We start from the raw sequence: 16,967 nt of genomic DNA, 5'->3' as shown, positions 1-16,967 counted from the left end.
GGATGTTGCACCGATACCATCATCACCTTGGGCACATGGACTGGTGGTAGGTACGAGCTCACATTGACTTCCACCTTGTGAAGCAAAGGGTGGGCTGTTACCATTGTTGGCCCTTCTGAACACTCCTCCATAAACATTGTGTACTCCGGGGGGATGCGAACCTCCAATGTCACCGGTGGTCTGAGGGGATTCATTGTTGGTATTTCTGCTCTTCTCTACTTCCAGTTGGTTTACTGTATTAGGATTACCAACACAGTGCTGCCCTTCGATTATATGAAGGTTTTCTTTTCCACAACTCACCACCAGTCTAGGGTTAGCAGGGCTATTTTTTCTTGAGTCCAACTTACCCTTAGCTATATTACAATCTTTGAACGGGTTTTGTTTCTGGGCCAAACCCTTTACCCCTAGGTTTAAGGGTGAGTTAAGTTTGGTTGTTCTCAAATCTTTTTTCCCCTTAAAGGTAGGGATTCTTTGTGAGTCTAGCCGAATTGAAATATTGCTCAACGAGGATTCTCCTTCCTTTCGGTTCTCACCAGCCTTATTTAGAATATTATTTACCATAAAAGAATTATCTTCTCCCAAATTCACGGTAGGAATAGCTTGTGATATATTTTCACTGCCGTTGAGAGTTTGCCTCGTGATCAAATTGTCAATTACCATATTTACTCCCAAAACAGATGAGTGATCATCGTCCACATTAGTCAATGGGACCTCCTTGATTTGCTCCCCTAAAATAGCATGATCATCCTCCTGTAAAACCGCCCCGTCGTTGACTTGAATCTCCTCATTGACATGTCCTTCCATTACTGTATCTTGACTCAGAACGTCGAACCTCGATCCACTAGGGGTCTTGTCCTTTGATTGTACCTGTAATCGATCCTTATTGACCTTCTCACTCATTCTGTTGGGAGGATTTTGTTTATCACGATGGACTCTTTCCTGTTGTTGTTGTTGCTGATTTCTTCCTGGTTTATTTCGCTGGATACTTTTTTTCGCAGGCCTTTGAACAATCATCCATGAACCATATTGTTCCTCCTCTTGAACTTTTTTGACTGCTGGTGTTGAGTCTCCCTTAACGTAGTTGGATTCTTGAACCTTAGTTGCATCATCCTTGACAAACTTTGGAAATTTGTCTTCCTTGTGCCCTAGTTTACCACATTTGAAGCATATTTGCCTTAGTCCCTCGTATTGAATCCCCCAAACTCTGCCGTTCAAACGGAACTTAGACAGTAAAGGCTTAGTGATATCAATCTCAACACAAAACCGAATGTACTGCCCTCGGTTCATAGACTCAGTGTGTCTATCAATCTTAATGACTCTCCCAATTTTTTCTCCAATCTTATATAAGAATTGTTTATCAAAATATTCAACAGATAGGTTTGGAATACGAACCCACGCCGTTAACACCTTGATTGGTTCCTCATCCGGTATGAAGTTAGGGATCCATTTTCGAATCGTTAGATAGCTATCGCCAATCATCCAAGGCCCTTGTGTCATGACGAAATTATGGTCATCCATATTCGTGAATCGGGCAATATAGTACGCGCATCCAACATCCGTCAGTACGAAATCGCCTTTTAGACTCCATTTCAGTCTAAGAACTTTCACCAAGTCTTCATACCTCATTCTCTTATCAAATAATTTGATAATTAAGGCGTTTTGCCATGGCTTGCGTAGTCGTATCTTCTCCTCTTTCGTTAATGTGATTACTGGGCATTGCTGATCCTCCTCACCCATGTCAAGTGAGTTTTCATCATCAGAAATCCCATTCAGATTGTCCACACATAGTGGATTCTGGTACAGGGAGCTCACACCCCTTCCTCCAATGGCGTTACTATAGGACAGACTAGTCCTCTTTTTTGTCCACCAAAGGTCCTTTCCAGTGTTTGTGAAACATGGGAGCCTATATCCTCCTCCATATCGTCCGTCTCCTCTTCATCCTGTCTTTTGGATTTCTTATTTGACCTTTTCATCAAGTCAGTTTCTTCTTGCGAGAGTTCATCATTTTCTCTCTCATCATTTTTACACCTTTTCTTCACTTATTTACCACCTTATCTACTCGCATTGTGCCTAGTATGTGAAACACATTTTGTCGTACTTCCCACTATTAGAATTTTTGCCAATAGCGGCTATTATCCTGCACCTACCCGCATTGTGCCTAGTACGTGAAACACATTTTGTCGTGCTTTACAGTTTACTCTACATACCCCTCTCTTCCTCAAACCTCACCTCTTTATTTCGAAAGTCTTGCCACCACCACACTCTACTGGTGAAAGCTCTAACTAGCGCCGAGCACAACAATGGCGCTACTTGCTAGCCCTTTCCTCCTCTCTCCTTCAACCATTCGCAGATTCAACCCTCTGATTTACTCTCATCGTCGCTTTGTCAACAAAGTCTCCTCTGTTCAATTATCTAATTTCAAGCGTCGGCTTTTCTCCGGTATTTTTATTTCAGAAATTTCTGCTTACATTGGTTCTAATTTTGTGTATCTTTTATCTAATTTTATTTGAAATTGATGTTTTGATTGCAGTTTCAGCTTCGCAGAATGACGTGTTTACCTCGCCGGATGTTGCGAAAACGTTTGATTTTGAATGGGAGGAGCGCATTTACAATTGGTATTTCTCTTTCTTTTGAATTAACCATTAATTTTATTATTGAGAAGCACAGATATACACATTTTTCTATTATTATCTCTTTCTATGTTAATGCAACAATATTATTGCTAACGTGCTAATGTATCAGAAACCATTAACAACAGTTTTCTAATTTAGTTTCATTTTTTCTTGTATTCTGTGAGTCATAACCATTCATTTGCCGAATTTTAATTTTCGTATAGTAATTGGTCTATGTAATGCACAATAGTTGTAGATGAGACGAGGGAATGGGGAATGAGTTGCTCGTTAATTAGAGATTTAGAATCGAAAGAAGTTTGGTTGACCCTTGGCCTTAGGAATTAGGATCACCAACTTATTGTCAATACAAAAGCTTGGTAATTTCTCCCTGCATCACTAAATAATATTTCGTACTCTGTATGCCACATTTGATTGAAGGACATTTTTAAGGAATTTGGTTGAAACACCACAAGTCCATAATTATCCTTTTTATTTGAGGTTTAATATCTTTACCATGACAACTTAGATATCTATATGTCTTGCTTTTCTAATTTGTTGGATAAAGTACGATTTTTGATGTTTGAATTTTCTTCTTACTTGCTTGTTTATGTGGAAAACTTATCTTTGTCACCGATAATCAGTTATGTATCTTATTGATCCGTGCAACAGTATGGTTCTTCTTTACTAAGCTTAATGTCTTTTTTTTTTAGTTAGCACGTTTTTGGCACTCGCTTGAGTGAGTTTTTCTGTGGTTTTAGCTTGTGGTAATGTCAGGAATTGCTTTTTATGCGATTCAATTCCTAACTTGTTTAGGATTTGTGTTTCGTGATTTTCTGTTTTTGAGTTTTCTAGTGCCCAAGTCATTTAAGATTTTCATTTTCTAATTAAATTCGTTTTTTATTTGTTAAGCCTAGTTTCGGTCGATTATGATCCCAAGTTGTACTAGGAGTAGGACTTGGATTGGAGTTTCCTAGTCCAAATATGTTTGTCTTTTCTAGCCTATTTTAAGGCCACAAAATGAATCAAAGAAATCAGAGATTTGAATTGAGTTAAAAATTGAGCGTTTTCTTATTGATTTGTTTAATCGAACTTCACTTGTCTGGCTGTGAATATCTTCTGGCTGCGGCTAGGAAGAGACATCTCGTCTTGCGGGATTGAGATCTATCCATCTACTATCTATCGACTATCTATCCTCCATATAAACACACGTCCTCCCTCCACCCTCCATAGCTTTAGTGCATATTCGTCCTAAATACCACTCTGTTTAGCTATCATTGGTTAGATCTTAGTTTCTGATTTGAGTTCTCTTTCCCGTGATTAAATTCACATCACTTATACTCTCTACTCATAGTTTTGGGAGCTATCATCATGTAGTGCGGCTAGCCGCCTGTTACAAAAGTTAAGAATAGCTTCGAATGTCAGGAAATTCTTTAGATATTCTAGTAATGCAATATGTCTATGCTGGAGATTTTTCCCCTTCCCTTTGTCTGCACCAAAATAATTGCATAAGAAATGTTGTTTTCACGCACTAAAATTTTTGCGAAATTGCAAGGGTTAGGGAATACCTAAGAAAACTTGGAGGAAGTTGGTTGAGCACGATATGAGCTTTCTTGGGATTGAGCAAAATATGGCGTTGGATAGGACAGAATGGAGGGAGAGAATATACATTGATGACTTCATTTGACTTACACAACTTCCATTTTTGACTTTTCTTACTTTTATTTATTTATTTATGTTATTTATTTTTTTTTACTTTTTTTTGAAATGTACTTATTTTACTTATTTATTTATGATAAACTTTACTTATTTTTATTATCCCTTATAATATTTTTTCTGTAATATATATATATATATTTTTTATTTTATTTTTTATTATCCCTTATAATATTTTTTCTATAATATATATATATTTTCCCTTATCTTACTTTCATTAATTCCACTTTCTCCCTCTTCCTTGTTTATTCTTTTAACTTCCCGCTTCTTTTTGGTTTGATCGGTGACAATGACGATATCCTACGACGATTAATGTTAGCCGACCCCAAAATATTTTGGGACTAAGGCTTTGTTGTTGTTGTTGTTGTATAACCAATGATCAACATGTACTGGAAAGTAAAAGTGCAGAGGTAGAAATTGTAGAAAATCTCAAAAAGGTCCTTACTGTATTACATATTTCTCGCTGCAATGTTGGGGTGCCAACTGCCGGTTGAGAGGGTTGAGAGGCAGCCTGTTAATCATTTGGGTTTGCCTCTTGGAGGTAATCCACGTTCCACTTCTTTTTGGGCACCGGTACTTTCTTAGATTTCAACCAGGATTTCAAGCTGACTTGAAGTTTGAAAGAGTGATAGATAGAACTCTACAAAGGTTTCAACTCGACTGACCATCCATCAAGCATATCATAGAGCAAGTATCTCATGTTTTCTTTAGTTAGGGTCTCCTCAAGAGCTTTATGTAATACCTGTATTTACCAAAATCTAGAAAGATAAAGTACAGTGTTTCCTACATGTATCAAGCCATGACCTCCCAAAATGCGGACTATTTTCCCCTTAACTTGTAACGCCCCGACTTCTAATCAATATTATTAAGTTACTTAATGCATAATTAGCAGTGGAACCATGGTGTAAAAACCCGCCCGAGTTAACTCGTATCGCCCAAGTTAACAAGGTTTTGGAGGCTGGCGATACGAGATATCCCGAGTTGTAAAGGTGTTTTTAAAAACGGCGAGATCTCGGCCAGTTCAACCGATCCGAACGAATTTTGTCCGCATTAAACGTTATAAACCTCACATCTACTCGGTTTTTAGCCGAATTCCCCATGTTTTCGACAAAAAGAAAGGGAAAAAGGAAAGAAATGGAGGAACTCCATTGAAATAGAGTAGAGAACTCTATTTTCAAATCTAAAACAAGAGAGGAGAGAGAAGGTAGACAAATGAATTCATTTTAATTATGTCACGTGTACGGTTTAGGGGAGGGGGACTAGGGTAGGTAGTGAATGGGGCTGACGTCGGGCTTCTTTTTCAAATTTCAAATTTCAAATTTCAAATTCCTACCCGACAACCGCGACACGGTCCGCGACTAACGCATCATTTCCGTTACCGAGACTCCGTGACCGATTCCGCGACCGTGACCGTTACCGCATTTTTTATCTATGAGTGGAACCCTAGTTTAGTCGGTGCGCCATATGCCGTACCTCTCTATTGAGAGATACAAGGCGTATAATTCATAAATAAACAATTATTAAGAATAATAAAACATAAGACTCGTGATATTAACTAAATTGTCATAATACAAATTAACTATTAAAGTTAACTTATTCAGCTACATAACCTTGCTTTAACTGATGCGTCCTCACCACTAACCCATCCCGTTGTCCTCTTCAGTACCTAAAACCAAAAACAACATCATGAGCCGAGGCTTAGTAACAACTACTCTAACAGTGTAAATTCATTTCAATTCATTTTTACAGACGTAGGACGTCTCCCACAGTCCCACCACCAGATCGTACCATCATAATAAGACAGAAAAAGACGATACCCATCACGGCGTAGCGGGGTATGAGGTTACGTGCACGACCATAATCAGAATAGAAGATATCATAATAATACTACCAGGACCTTGTCTTTCTTTTTTCATTATCATGTTAACATTTCATAATCATAAATCATGCTTCGTAAAGCTCATTAAAATCATTCATACCCTCTCCCTTCCAGAATAGTTTTTACAGTTATCAAGGCACATAGTTTTAGGAGATAAGTTGTTTGGTTATCAAATATTATTGTATTAGAAAAGTAGATGGGGAAGTAGATAGTGGGGTATTATTTTATTGAAAAGTAGATAGTGTAGTGTTTATTTTGATGCAATGTGAGAGAGAGTGAGACCCTAGCTTTTTGGTAGTGAAAATCCCAAAATAGAAGTGTAAAAACTAATCGGATGAAAAGGGAAAGTGTAAGAATATTATGGCCGGAGGGATTACTTTCCTAAAATCATAATTGAAATCAAAAGAGCATCTCGTAATCCAATAAAAATTATATCATAAACATGGTTATAAATCATAAACCATTTCTCATATTCATAAATCATTTCCATAAACGCGTTTGTGAAGGGGATCGTGGGTGTTAGCAATAGATATTACCTCAGACCTCAGTTTATAATATTAGCACTCGTTTTCCTTACTTTCGATGGACCGTTCTTCTTGAGCTCCAAGGACCGCTTCTTGTTATTGAATATTTATAATATTAATAACTCAATTGAATTAATAAAATGATTTGTAAAATAACATTATCCTTTTTACTTTTTGAAATTTGTTAATTCGTAAATTATATAATAATTAACCATCAAAGTAATAATAGAAGCATTTTAATACTCTTTTCAAACTTATAATTTAATAAGCGTCACATTCTTGTTGATAATAATAATAATAATAATAATAATTAATAATAATAATAATTAATAATAATAATTAATAATAATAATAATAATATAACATGTTAGAATTTATATTTCAATAATAACGACTTTATCAAATAATTAAAGTAGCTTAAATACTTAAAAAAATAATTAGAACGTTTAAAATTAAAATAGAAACGAAAACGGAAATGGAAATGAAAATAGTAACAACATAGCAATAATAAATAAGGCTTTAGAAAATTAAAATGGGTCAACTTACTCTTAATGGGTCAATATATGTTGAACTTGGGGATTAAAGACCAAAATCCGTCTTGTTTAGAGAGGAAGGCACGAAATGAAGAGGGGGCAGCGTGGGTGGGTTGCAGGCAGCAAGAAGGGAGGTGGCCGCGATTGCGTGTGGCGGTACTGCAGGCGGAGAGGAGAAGCGAAGTAGGCGGGGAGGAGGGGAGAGGGAGCTGCGAGAGGGTGTTAGGGGAAGGGGGAGAACGACGGAACCAAAAGAAGGAGGGAACAGAGGGAGGAGAAGCGACCAGACGACGCTGGTCGGTTGCTGATGGTGAGGGTCGTGGCTGCAAGCCGGTGATTGGAGTGGTGCCATAATTTGGAGTTTTAATTGGATTTTCTAACTCATTTTAATTTGGATTTTAAAGGTGAGTTTGGGAATGAATTAAGTTGAATACTTGCACTGTTTATAGATGAATTTGTGTGATTATTCAAATTGAAACTCAATGTTGATTGTTTGATTAGGGTGGTGCATCCATTAATGGAGAAAGCTCCACATTGTTGAGATGAAGATGAACAAAATCAGTACAATTGTAATCTAAGGGAGGTGTATTTCGGGGGAGGTAATTTTGAGAAGCTTCCATGGATGTATGATGATGAGCATAGGTGATGATAGTGTAGAAATGATGATGCGTGATATTGGTGATGGTGTCTTGGGATTTTTCTTTTTCTTTTTCTTTTTCTTTTTCTTATTTAGGATGGCAATTTTATGGGCTTGAATGGCTTATTTCTATGTAGTGTTGTAACAATTGACCCAATTAATTATGAACATATTTTAGAAAATAATTTGTGCATAGAAAATAATTTAATAAGTAAGATGATACGTTTTAGAAAATAATATATCGATTCATAAAAATAATATTTAAAACAATAACAACGTTATTTCAAAATAAAAAAATCTTAATATTGTAATCATCATTATCTTTATCATTACCCCATTGCCTCAAAGAGGCTCCCGCAAGAAGTAGGGTAAGGGGGGGGGGGGGGATCGGGTGTACGCAAACTTACCCCAATTGCACAGAGGTTGTTTCAATTGACCCAAAAGCGATAACGGGACGACAACAGGACGACCATCTTCTACTTCATGGAAAGGAAGCGAAGAGGTTTTAAGGGTCATTTTGATTTAGTCAATTCATGGTGTAAAAACCCGCCCGAGTTAACTCGTATCGCCCAAGTTAACAAGGTTTTGGAGGCTGGCGATACGAGATATCCCGAGTTGTAAAGGTGTTTTTAAAAACGGCGAGATCTCGGCCAGTTCAACCGATCCGAACGAATTTTGTCCGCATTAAACGTTATAAACCTCACATCTACTCGGTTTTCAGCCGAATTCCCCATGTTTTCGACAAAAAGAAAGGGAAAAAGGAAAGAAATGGAGGAACTCCATTGAAATAGAGTAGAGAACTCTATTTTCAAATCTAAAACAAGAGAGGAGAGAGAAGGTAGACAAATGAATTCATTTTAATTATGTCACGTGTACGGTTTAGGGGAGGGGGACTAGGGTAGGTAGTGAATGGGGCTGACGTCGGGCTTCTTTTTCAAATTTCAAATTTCAAATTCCTACCCGACAACCGCGACACGGTCCGCGACTAACGCATCATTTCCGTTACCGAGACTCCGTGACCGATTCCGCGACCGTGACCGTTACCGCATTTTTTATCTATGAGTCAATTACATCCCACAGCCAAAAGAACAAATGAAACATTGGCTCCATCGGAAATGGACATTGTAATATACATAAAATGGACTTAATATTGTAAAATAAATAAAATAAAACCCGAACATTTAAATTAGTACGCTAATTAGACTTGTAAAAGTAATTATGAATAATTAGTTAGATTTTACATATTCAGGGTATTACATCTACACCTACCCCTTTGCCCATTAATTTACCAACGTTTGTTATTATATTTTAACATCATCCAGATCGAATTCCTTAACCGTGCCAAAAAAAAAAAAAGATTACATGCCCTTAGCCAAAGTCCCATCTCTGGATTAGTTTAATTTGGCTAATAAATTAAGATGAGTCATATGTTCAGCAACTTCCGGGTAAAAAGAAGAAAGAAGTGGGAACACCTTAAATGTTCCATTGCTTATGTAAAAGATGCCTTTTAATCTGTGTGCATGTACTTTGTACTTGATTAAAACTTCTGAGTCGAAAGTGTACAAATGCATCTATTTTTTTTAGTTTTTTTTTATTTGTCTTTGCTAGTATCTTTTTGTTAAATTTAGAATGGGTGTTTGAACAACTTTGGATTTTTATGCCACATCTGGGTCTTCTCTCTCATATTTATGTCTTCTTCATGTTGAAGACAATTTTTAGCATCTTAATGAGGAAGTGGTTTATGTCAGGTGGGAATCTCAGGGTTACTTCAAACCAAATTTGGATCAAGGAGGTGATCCTTTTGTTATCTCGATGCCTCCCCCTAATGTCACTGGATCATTGCATATGGGGCATGCAATGTTCGTAACTCTTGAGGTTGGTGAAGTAGTGTCTAGTTTGTTTCTACATCTTAATATTTAGTTTCGTAGATCTTGATTTCTAAGTGTCTTTTACCAAAATAAACGAGCTTGCCCCACCCATGATAAAATATCATATAGTTGCCTCATTAGACTTTTATGTGGCTTATGGAGGGCATATATTTTGTATGTCCAAATTGGGATTCTCCAAATTCTCTCTCTGTAGTCAGCGGAAATAAGACTTAAATGGTAGCCTTTTCGTATCCCCACTTTAATTTGGAAGCCTAAGGTTTCAAGTGGGTGAAATACCGAAATATTTGTGTCATTAGCTAGCCTTGAGGTTAATAATTGTGAGAAAATGTGAATCAATCCTCTTATGTATATCACATAATTTGTTGGGGAAGAAAAGGAACCTACTTGATTTTTGCAATTGTGATCTATCTTTGGTGATGGACTATGAAGTGTATTGGTAGGATTAGTTGCAACTCCACCTACATTATGTCACTTTTGGGGGAGATGTGAAGGGCAGAACATTTTGCAGGAATTTGCAACTTCATTCGCGCGGCGAACTCGGGCTTCTAAGGGTAGAACTGTTCTTTGAGTTCTTTCTTGAACTCCTCCCATGTTGCCTAATAAAAACAAAAAAGATAGTATAGCCCAACGATCAAGCCCAATCCTCTTCTATCCAAGTGAGTGTAGTGACCATATCCAGCTTGTTTACCCCAAGGTTGAATCCCACATGATCAGAATCAGTAATATAGGTTCTTCAAAAGAATTTCCTTTCACATTCTCATCACTTGTGTCGTCCAAAATAAATCTCGAATCCTATAATTGTGGTTGGTGTGATTAAAATGATTACATGATCATTTTTTTTTGAGGGGGGGGGGGGTGTGAGTCATCAGCTTCAGTTTTCTTTGGTGTGGATGTAAAGAATGTAAAAAGTAATTCATGCTGGAACTTGGTACATGGAGTGATGAAGCGATGTATTCAAGGAAGCTGAGCTGAGCTATGTCTTCCTTGATCTTTATTGCATGACCATGGTAACATCATAAATTTAGGAATGTCTTCATCTTTTCTTGATGTCATAACGTGTAAATTTCTTTTTTGTTTGGTCGAATGTTTTAGTTTGATGTAGCAATAACGAATACCTGCTTTATGTTTTAGTTGGTCTGCTTCTTGACTTTTCTTGACGTATGATGCCTTCATGGTTCATTGTAGGATATTATGGTCAGATATCACCGCATGAAGGGAAGACCTACAGTTTGGATTCCTGGTACTGATCATGCAGGCATAGCTACTCAGGTTTGTATTTGGATCAGTTCTTAGTAACTTTATTATCATTATATCTAACCCTGTATGTTGCACGTTTAGTGGTGAATCAATAGAATCCAGTTGTCTTCACCTTTTGTTCTAATATCTCCTTGAAGCCTTTCCTGTAAATAAAAAATTATTAGACATTTCTTTATAGTCTTTCTCTTATCAATGTGCTGATATTTTCACAAGTGACTGCTTCTCCCATATTTTTTTCCGTATTCAGCAATTAAACAAATTACAACTTGCTCCATCTGGGAGAATTTCATGTTAACTTTCTGATGTTCACTTTTACCCGTCCCTCTCTGTTTCATAGAACACGATACACATGACTTGCTTAAAATTACCTCCACAAATTAGTGAATTACCATGGTCTCCACAAAAAATTTCTCCTTTAGTGTGCTTTGCTTGGATGTCAAGGTCTCAAGGAATTACTTCACGAGGCCCAAGTCCGTCATATCATATTTTGCATCATGGACTTTTTTATAGTGTATAGTAAATATCAACTTAAAAGACAAACAATGAGAAAATGACCATCACTTTCATGTTTAGTATAGAGTGATGGTTCACTTGGACTTTTGTTGAAACCATCATGCAGAAAGTGTAGTGTTTTATGCAGTTTGGAATTAACTTTGTCTCAATTCATAGAGATAATTAATAATGTAGAACTCCCTGTTACACATTCAATGAAAAGAGAGTTGCCCAAATACTTAGAACATCGACCTAAAAGTCATATTATTGAAGAACTTAAAAGATCTTTCATAATTCACTGTATGAGTTGCAGGGCACGGGCCTGTAGAAACACATGAGGAGAGGATATTGTTTAAAAAGTGCGCTTAAACGCTAGAGCAAAGTGCTTAAGTAGGCCTAGGAAAAGAGTTTTGGAAGTAGCGCATGAAGCGCGCGAAGCACATGAAGCTTGCTTTTTTGCGCTTCATTGAAATTTTTTTTCTCTTAATTTTTTTAATTTTTATTTTACGTTGGAAGCTTCTTTTTTTTATATTGTTCTTGTGTTTTGGACCAACCCCTATTAATTTTTAACAATAGAAAGTGGGCCAAGAGTCCAAAAGAAAAGGAAAAAGAAGAAAAGAAGACGAAAACAAAAGAAGAAGACAACAACCAGCCCTAGCTTCTTGATAAACACTGTTATATGCTTAATTTTTGTTAAAACAAAGAGTAATAGGGAAACAAATCTGATGTTATATGCATATTAGTAAAGAAACCTTTAATTCTTAAAAAGTGCGCTTCACTACGGTGAAGCGCGCACTTTGCGCTTGCGCTTAGGCTCTATGACTCCTATCACTTTAGTGCACTTTGCACTAAAAGTATACGTTCTCCCAGAAATAATTGCATATGAACCTGTCAAAAAAGAATTTTCACGATGAAAGAATTTTCATCATATCTCAGTTTGTCAAAAAAGAATTCACACAATGATCCGAAAAAGATGGGGTGTCAACTCAAGGGAATCAACATGGAAAGGGTCAGGGTGCTCAAAATACGAGTTGTGGCTGAATGCATTATTTGAACTACCAGAGTAACATCACATATTCTGTAGATTGAATCCTCGTCGCTGTATCTGTGACTTGCCTGGCCATCAATCTTCGAAATGCTATCACAAATGCAAAAACATTTTTTTTTTCTCAACTGGGTTCCAGAGGGGATAGAGGGATTGCTGGAAGCATATGGTTGAAGGCATTGTAGCTAGTTTGGACGCAGAATGCGAAGGTGGACAAGGGTGCATATCAAGGAAACAACATTAGACAGTGGTTTTAAGCTTTTAGCTGTGTCCTCGATCCTCATAGGAAACACATGTGGGTGCTGGTAATCAAGTCACCCTAGTAGACAGATTGAGGGTAAATGCTCAAGGAAAATGAGTCGTAGCCGTGAATCCCCAGTTGAGAGGAATAGGGGTGTTATCAACTGCTGTCTTGTCAAATTTTAACTTTGTAAAACTAATATGTACAGAAGTTTTAGATAGCAAAATCATTATTATAAAACCCTTTCATATAATTTTTTTTGAGGATAGTCAACTATTAAATTCCTGTTCTCATTTCTGATCCTTAACATATTAAACTTCTGTCAGCCTCTACACTACAGCAAAGGAGCTTAACACAATGATGCTATTTTAGTGGATGACATATATTTACTTTTTTTGATGCAATTTAGTGGGTGATAAGTATTTCAGAATAAATGAAAAAGGTGTCCTTACTCCTTATTAGCTAGGCTTGATTAGTAAGCATGGAAAGCTTGAACACATTTATATCTAAATCAACTGAGCTCGGGCTCGAAATCAACTTGATCAAATGTAATTGAACGCGAATAGAAGAGTAACCGGCTCAACTTGGTTCTATACACCCCTATGTTCTATTGAAATTTGGACATCTTTTGGGGCCGTACAATTTTTTTTCAACAATAAAACGAGTGGTGGTAACATGACCAGCTTAACTGCAGTTTATATTTCCTGGATTGTTGTAAAGGGTCTGGCATTCTGGATGGCTGGAGTAGCTTAACTTTTCTAGAAAGTGCAGTCTGTTACTGTTGTTTTTCCTTCCCCCCCCCCCCCCCCCCCCCTGTTTATATCAGGGAATATGTGTTCTTATTGACCGGTGACACCGCATTGCTTTTCTTGTAGTTGGTTGTGGAGAGAATGCTTGCTTCAGAGGGAATAAAGAGAGCTGATATAGGCCGAGACGAGTTTGTTAATCATATTTGGAAGTGGAAAGAGAAGTAAGATTGATTCTTGAATGGTTCTAGAGTTTGTATTCTTGCTGACAATTCATGTTCATACAGTCACGCACATACATGTGCATATGCACACAATAACATAAGAAGTACATGTTATCGGCTTATATATTGCTTTATATTTGATTAGTATCTACTGCATTATAAAGAAAATCGGGGAATGATAAATTAATGACAAATTGCAATATTGGAGGCCAAATGAAGCTGTTTCTTGTAATGCTTGTGTGATGCATTGTTAATACTGGAGAGGCTGGCAGTCATTATTTTTGTATTGTATGATTGATATATTGTTTTGGCATTGTGTCTTAGAAATGGTTTTCCGGTGGTGATAATAGCCAAGTTTGGTTTGCTGTATCTTCAGTATGGAAACATTGTTTCTAGGAAGCACAGGAAATGGAAAATTCTCTGGCTTCTATGTATACATTTTCTTATTTTTAAATTCTACGTCAGTTTGGGTCGTTCGATTTGCTACTATATGGTTCTTTGTCTTCAGGGTTTCCAAGTTTTCTTTCCCTAGTACCTGATACTGGATGCTATTATGATCAATTATCAATGTCTAAAGAGGCACAAGGTGCACGGAGGTGGTACAAATCCTTCTACGCATCTTTGTGCCTAGGCACTTGTTAAAAGTTAAAAATTGGTGAAAAAGACAGTTGTAAGCCTCTATGTGCCTTCTCTGATATTACTTTTCCTAGGCTACTTTATCTCTAGCATCCTGAGCCTCACAGCCTAGGTGCTCCTTTTATACACTGGTTGGGACATTCGTTTTATTTATACTTCCTAGGAGTATTGCTGGTCTTTGTACGATGTAATGTTTTTATGTTTTAGTTTGATTTTCCTTTGTATTAACAAGGGAGGGGGATGAAACAATGATGATGTCTGGTAAAAAAATAAGAGCTATGCTGATAAAGGTTTCACAAACACTTTCCTCTAAATTAATGCCTAAAAAACTCTTCTTAAGGATCCATGAACTGGATGTAAAGAAAAGCTTAGATCATTGCTTCGGTACTTGTATAAGGGAGATATTTGATTAGCGTTTTAAGTTTTTCCCTTTAGTTGTTGATGCTATTCCAAGAATCTGTTTTATCTTGTATATAGTAATGGGAAGGTTAACAACTATCTTCTTTATCTGGATGGTTGATGACTTGATGTCCTTAGGAGGTTAGTTAAAATGAGAGTGCAAACTGCAAAGTGTCATGGGGAAAGGTCCTTGCTGCAGGAACCTTAATGTAATCGACCCTTGTTGGATGCTGCAATTTTCTGACCATTTCATTTTAATTGGTAGTCATGGATCTTTGAAAAATGTTCTTACCATTCTTGAAGCTTCCAAGAAATTCTGAGGGCTTATGTTGAAAATTTCTCATAGAGGTCTAGCAAGCTGTAACTTGGACAATAGTGTAGATAAATGCTAGCATTGCTATTGAGCTCTTTTCTAAATGACCGCTACAGTGCTTCTGCTTTGGAGATCTGATGCTTAAGGAATTATGAGTGGACCTTAGTTATGACATGAAGTGGGTCTGCTTTACCCTTGACTGAGCTTGTTATTGATTATTAGTTTTGGTTCTTATGTATTATTAAATTTTGTTTCTGTTCTTGTTGATTGTTCCCTCAAGAATTACTATGGCAATTGAGAAAGTCAGGTTTTTATATGATAAGGGTTAGAAACTATGATGTTCAGACTCTTCATTTGGCCCTATGGATATGTGGACATGATACGCGCGGCACTAAGATGGGATATTGGCGTGCCGTGCAATATAGCTGCTATTCTTACTTAAGATTCATATTGCCCATCCATGAAGATTGCAATGATAGGGAAGAAACACAGTGATAAAATTGGTTGTGTCATACCATGTAATCTAAACCAAATACACTGATTTAAAATATAGTTTTTTTAAGAAAAGTTTCAGATGGAAAGGTGCGTGATTTTTGCCACTTTCATGTTATCTAATGGACATTTCTGCATTGCCTAACTTCTTATTCTGGCTAATTGCTATTTAGAAATTTGAGTTGTTGACACAATGGTGCTTCTTTATTGTTGGATTTATAGGTATGGTGGAACCATTACAAATCAAATCAAGAGGCTTGGGGCTTCTTGCGATTGGACTCGAGAGCATTTTACTCTTGATGAGCGGCTAAGTCGTAAGAGAGTTATCTACTGTTTTATTTGATTAGTAGGCCATCTTAAATTCATATTAAAGGAAACCACATATATTTGCAAAACAATAATTAAAATGGAGGAAAAGATGTCCTAAGAATAATCAAGAATTTCTGGACCATCTCTTATTTTGTCATTTCCACACTATTTGGAATAACAACTAAGAAAACGTGCAAATTATAATAAAAGAACTCTTTATTTTAAGCGCATAGTTTATTCCGGGTTTTCAATTTTCAGTATTTTTTTAACCAAAAGCTTTTGTGTAAGACCGTCTAATGGTTAGACCATTTATTTGGTACTAACTAAACTAGTGTAAAACGTAAGTAAAAGTAATAAAATCATAACTAATTGAATAGCAAAATAGTTAAGGTATAAAGACAAATATTTAAATGTATGAGTCGAATAGTTATTATTTTTAAACAAACTTATTATTAACTAAAACTCATAAAATCTTAACTAATTGATCTCATTGCTTAACTAACCAGTTTCATTGTTTAACTAATTGGTCGGTTGCATAACTAATTGGTTTCGTTGCTTAACTAATTGGTTCAATGCTTAACTAATTGGTTCGGTTGCATAACTAATTGGTTTCGTTGCTTAACTAATTGAATTTAAGTGGTTAACTAATTAGTTAAAGTGCATAACTAATTGGTTCCAGTGCATAAAAGTGGTCTAACCGTTAGGCCGTCTTTCCTAAAAATTTGTATTTTTTAACTATACAAAAAAGCTTATGGAAACTAGAAAAAGTAGTTTCTCTATTCTTGTCCTTAATTTACAAAATTTATGTATCTAGTATATGTATATACTTCTGTTCCCTTGAATTTGTTGATGGGTATTCTTATTATTATATTTCTTTCTACTTGCTTAAACAAACTAAACATTTTACAAATTTAAACACTAAGTACAGCAAGAGAAAACTTCTTTCCCAGAGGTTCTTGTTCTTATTCTTCCAAACCCCTTACTGTAGCACTAGTCATGAGAGTACTTGATCAAGTATGAATCCAA

General features: G+C 36.4%; 1 protein-coding gene across 3 annotated transcripts in view; it reads left to right on the top strand.

Moving 5' to 3' along the window:
- The first annotated feature begins 2,164 nt into the window (after positions 1-2,164).
- The window catches only part of LOC110799321 (valine--tRNA ligase, chloroplastic/mitochondrial 2), a 52,949-nt gene continuing 38,146 nt past the window's right edge, over positions 2,165-16,967 (top strand). Inside the window, exons 1-6 of one of the 3 annotated variants that reach the window (XM_022004562.2) lie at positions 2,165-2,439; positions 2,531-2,615; positions 9,647-9,773; positions 10,973-11,056; positions 13,698-13,792; positions 15,855-15,946. In XM_022004562.2, the coding sequence (XP_021860254.1) occupies positions 2,301-2,439; positions 2,531-2,615; positions 9,647-9,773; positions 10,973-11,056; positions 13,698-13,792; positions 15,855-15,946 (622 nt within the window). In that variant the 5' untranslated portion in view covers positions 2,165-2,300. Of the gene's footprint in view, positions 2,440-2,530; positions 2,616-9,646; positions 9,774-10,972; positions 11,057-13,697; positions 13,793-15,854; positions 15,947-16,967 lie in introns of those variants that run through there. The other 2 variants (XM_022004563.2, XM_056838567.1) reach the window with 2 other exon arrangements.

This window comes from Spinacia oleracea, chromosome 1, assembly GCF_020520425.1.
Source record: "Spinacia oleracea cultivar Varoflay chromosome 1, BTI_SOV_V1, whole genome shotgun sequence".
In the NCBI taxonomy this organism is placed as follows: Eukaryota; Viridiplantae; Streptophyta; class Magnoliopsida; order Caryophyllales; family Amaranthaceae; genus Spinacia; species Spinacia oleracea.
The sequence above is the reverse complement of the archived record's forward strand: the minus strand, read 5'-3'. Positions and strand labels throughout refer to the sequence as shown.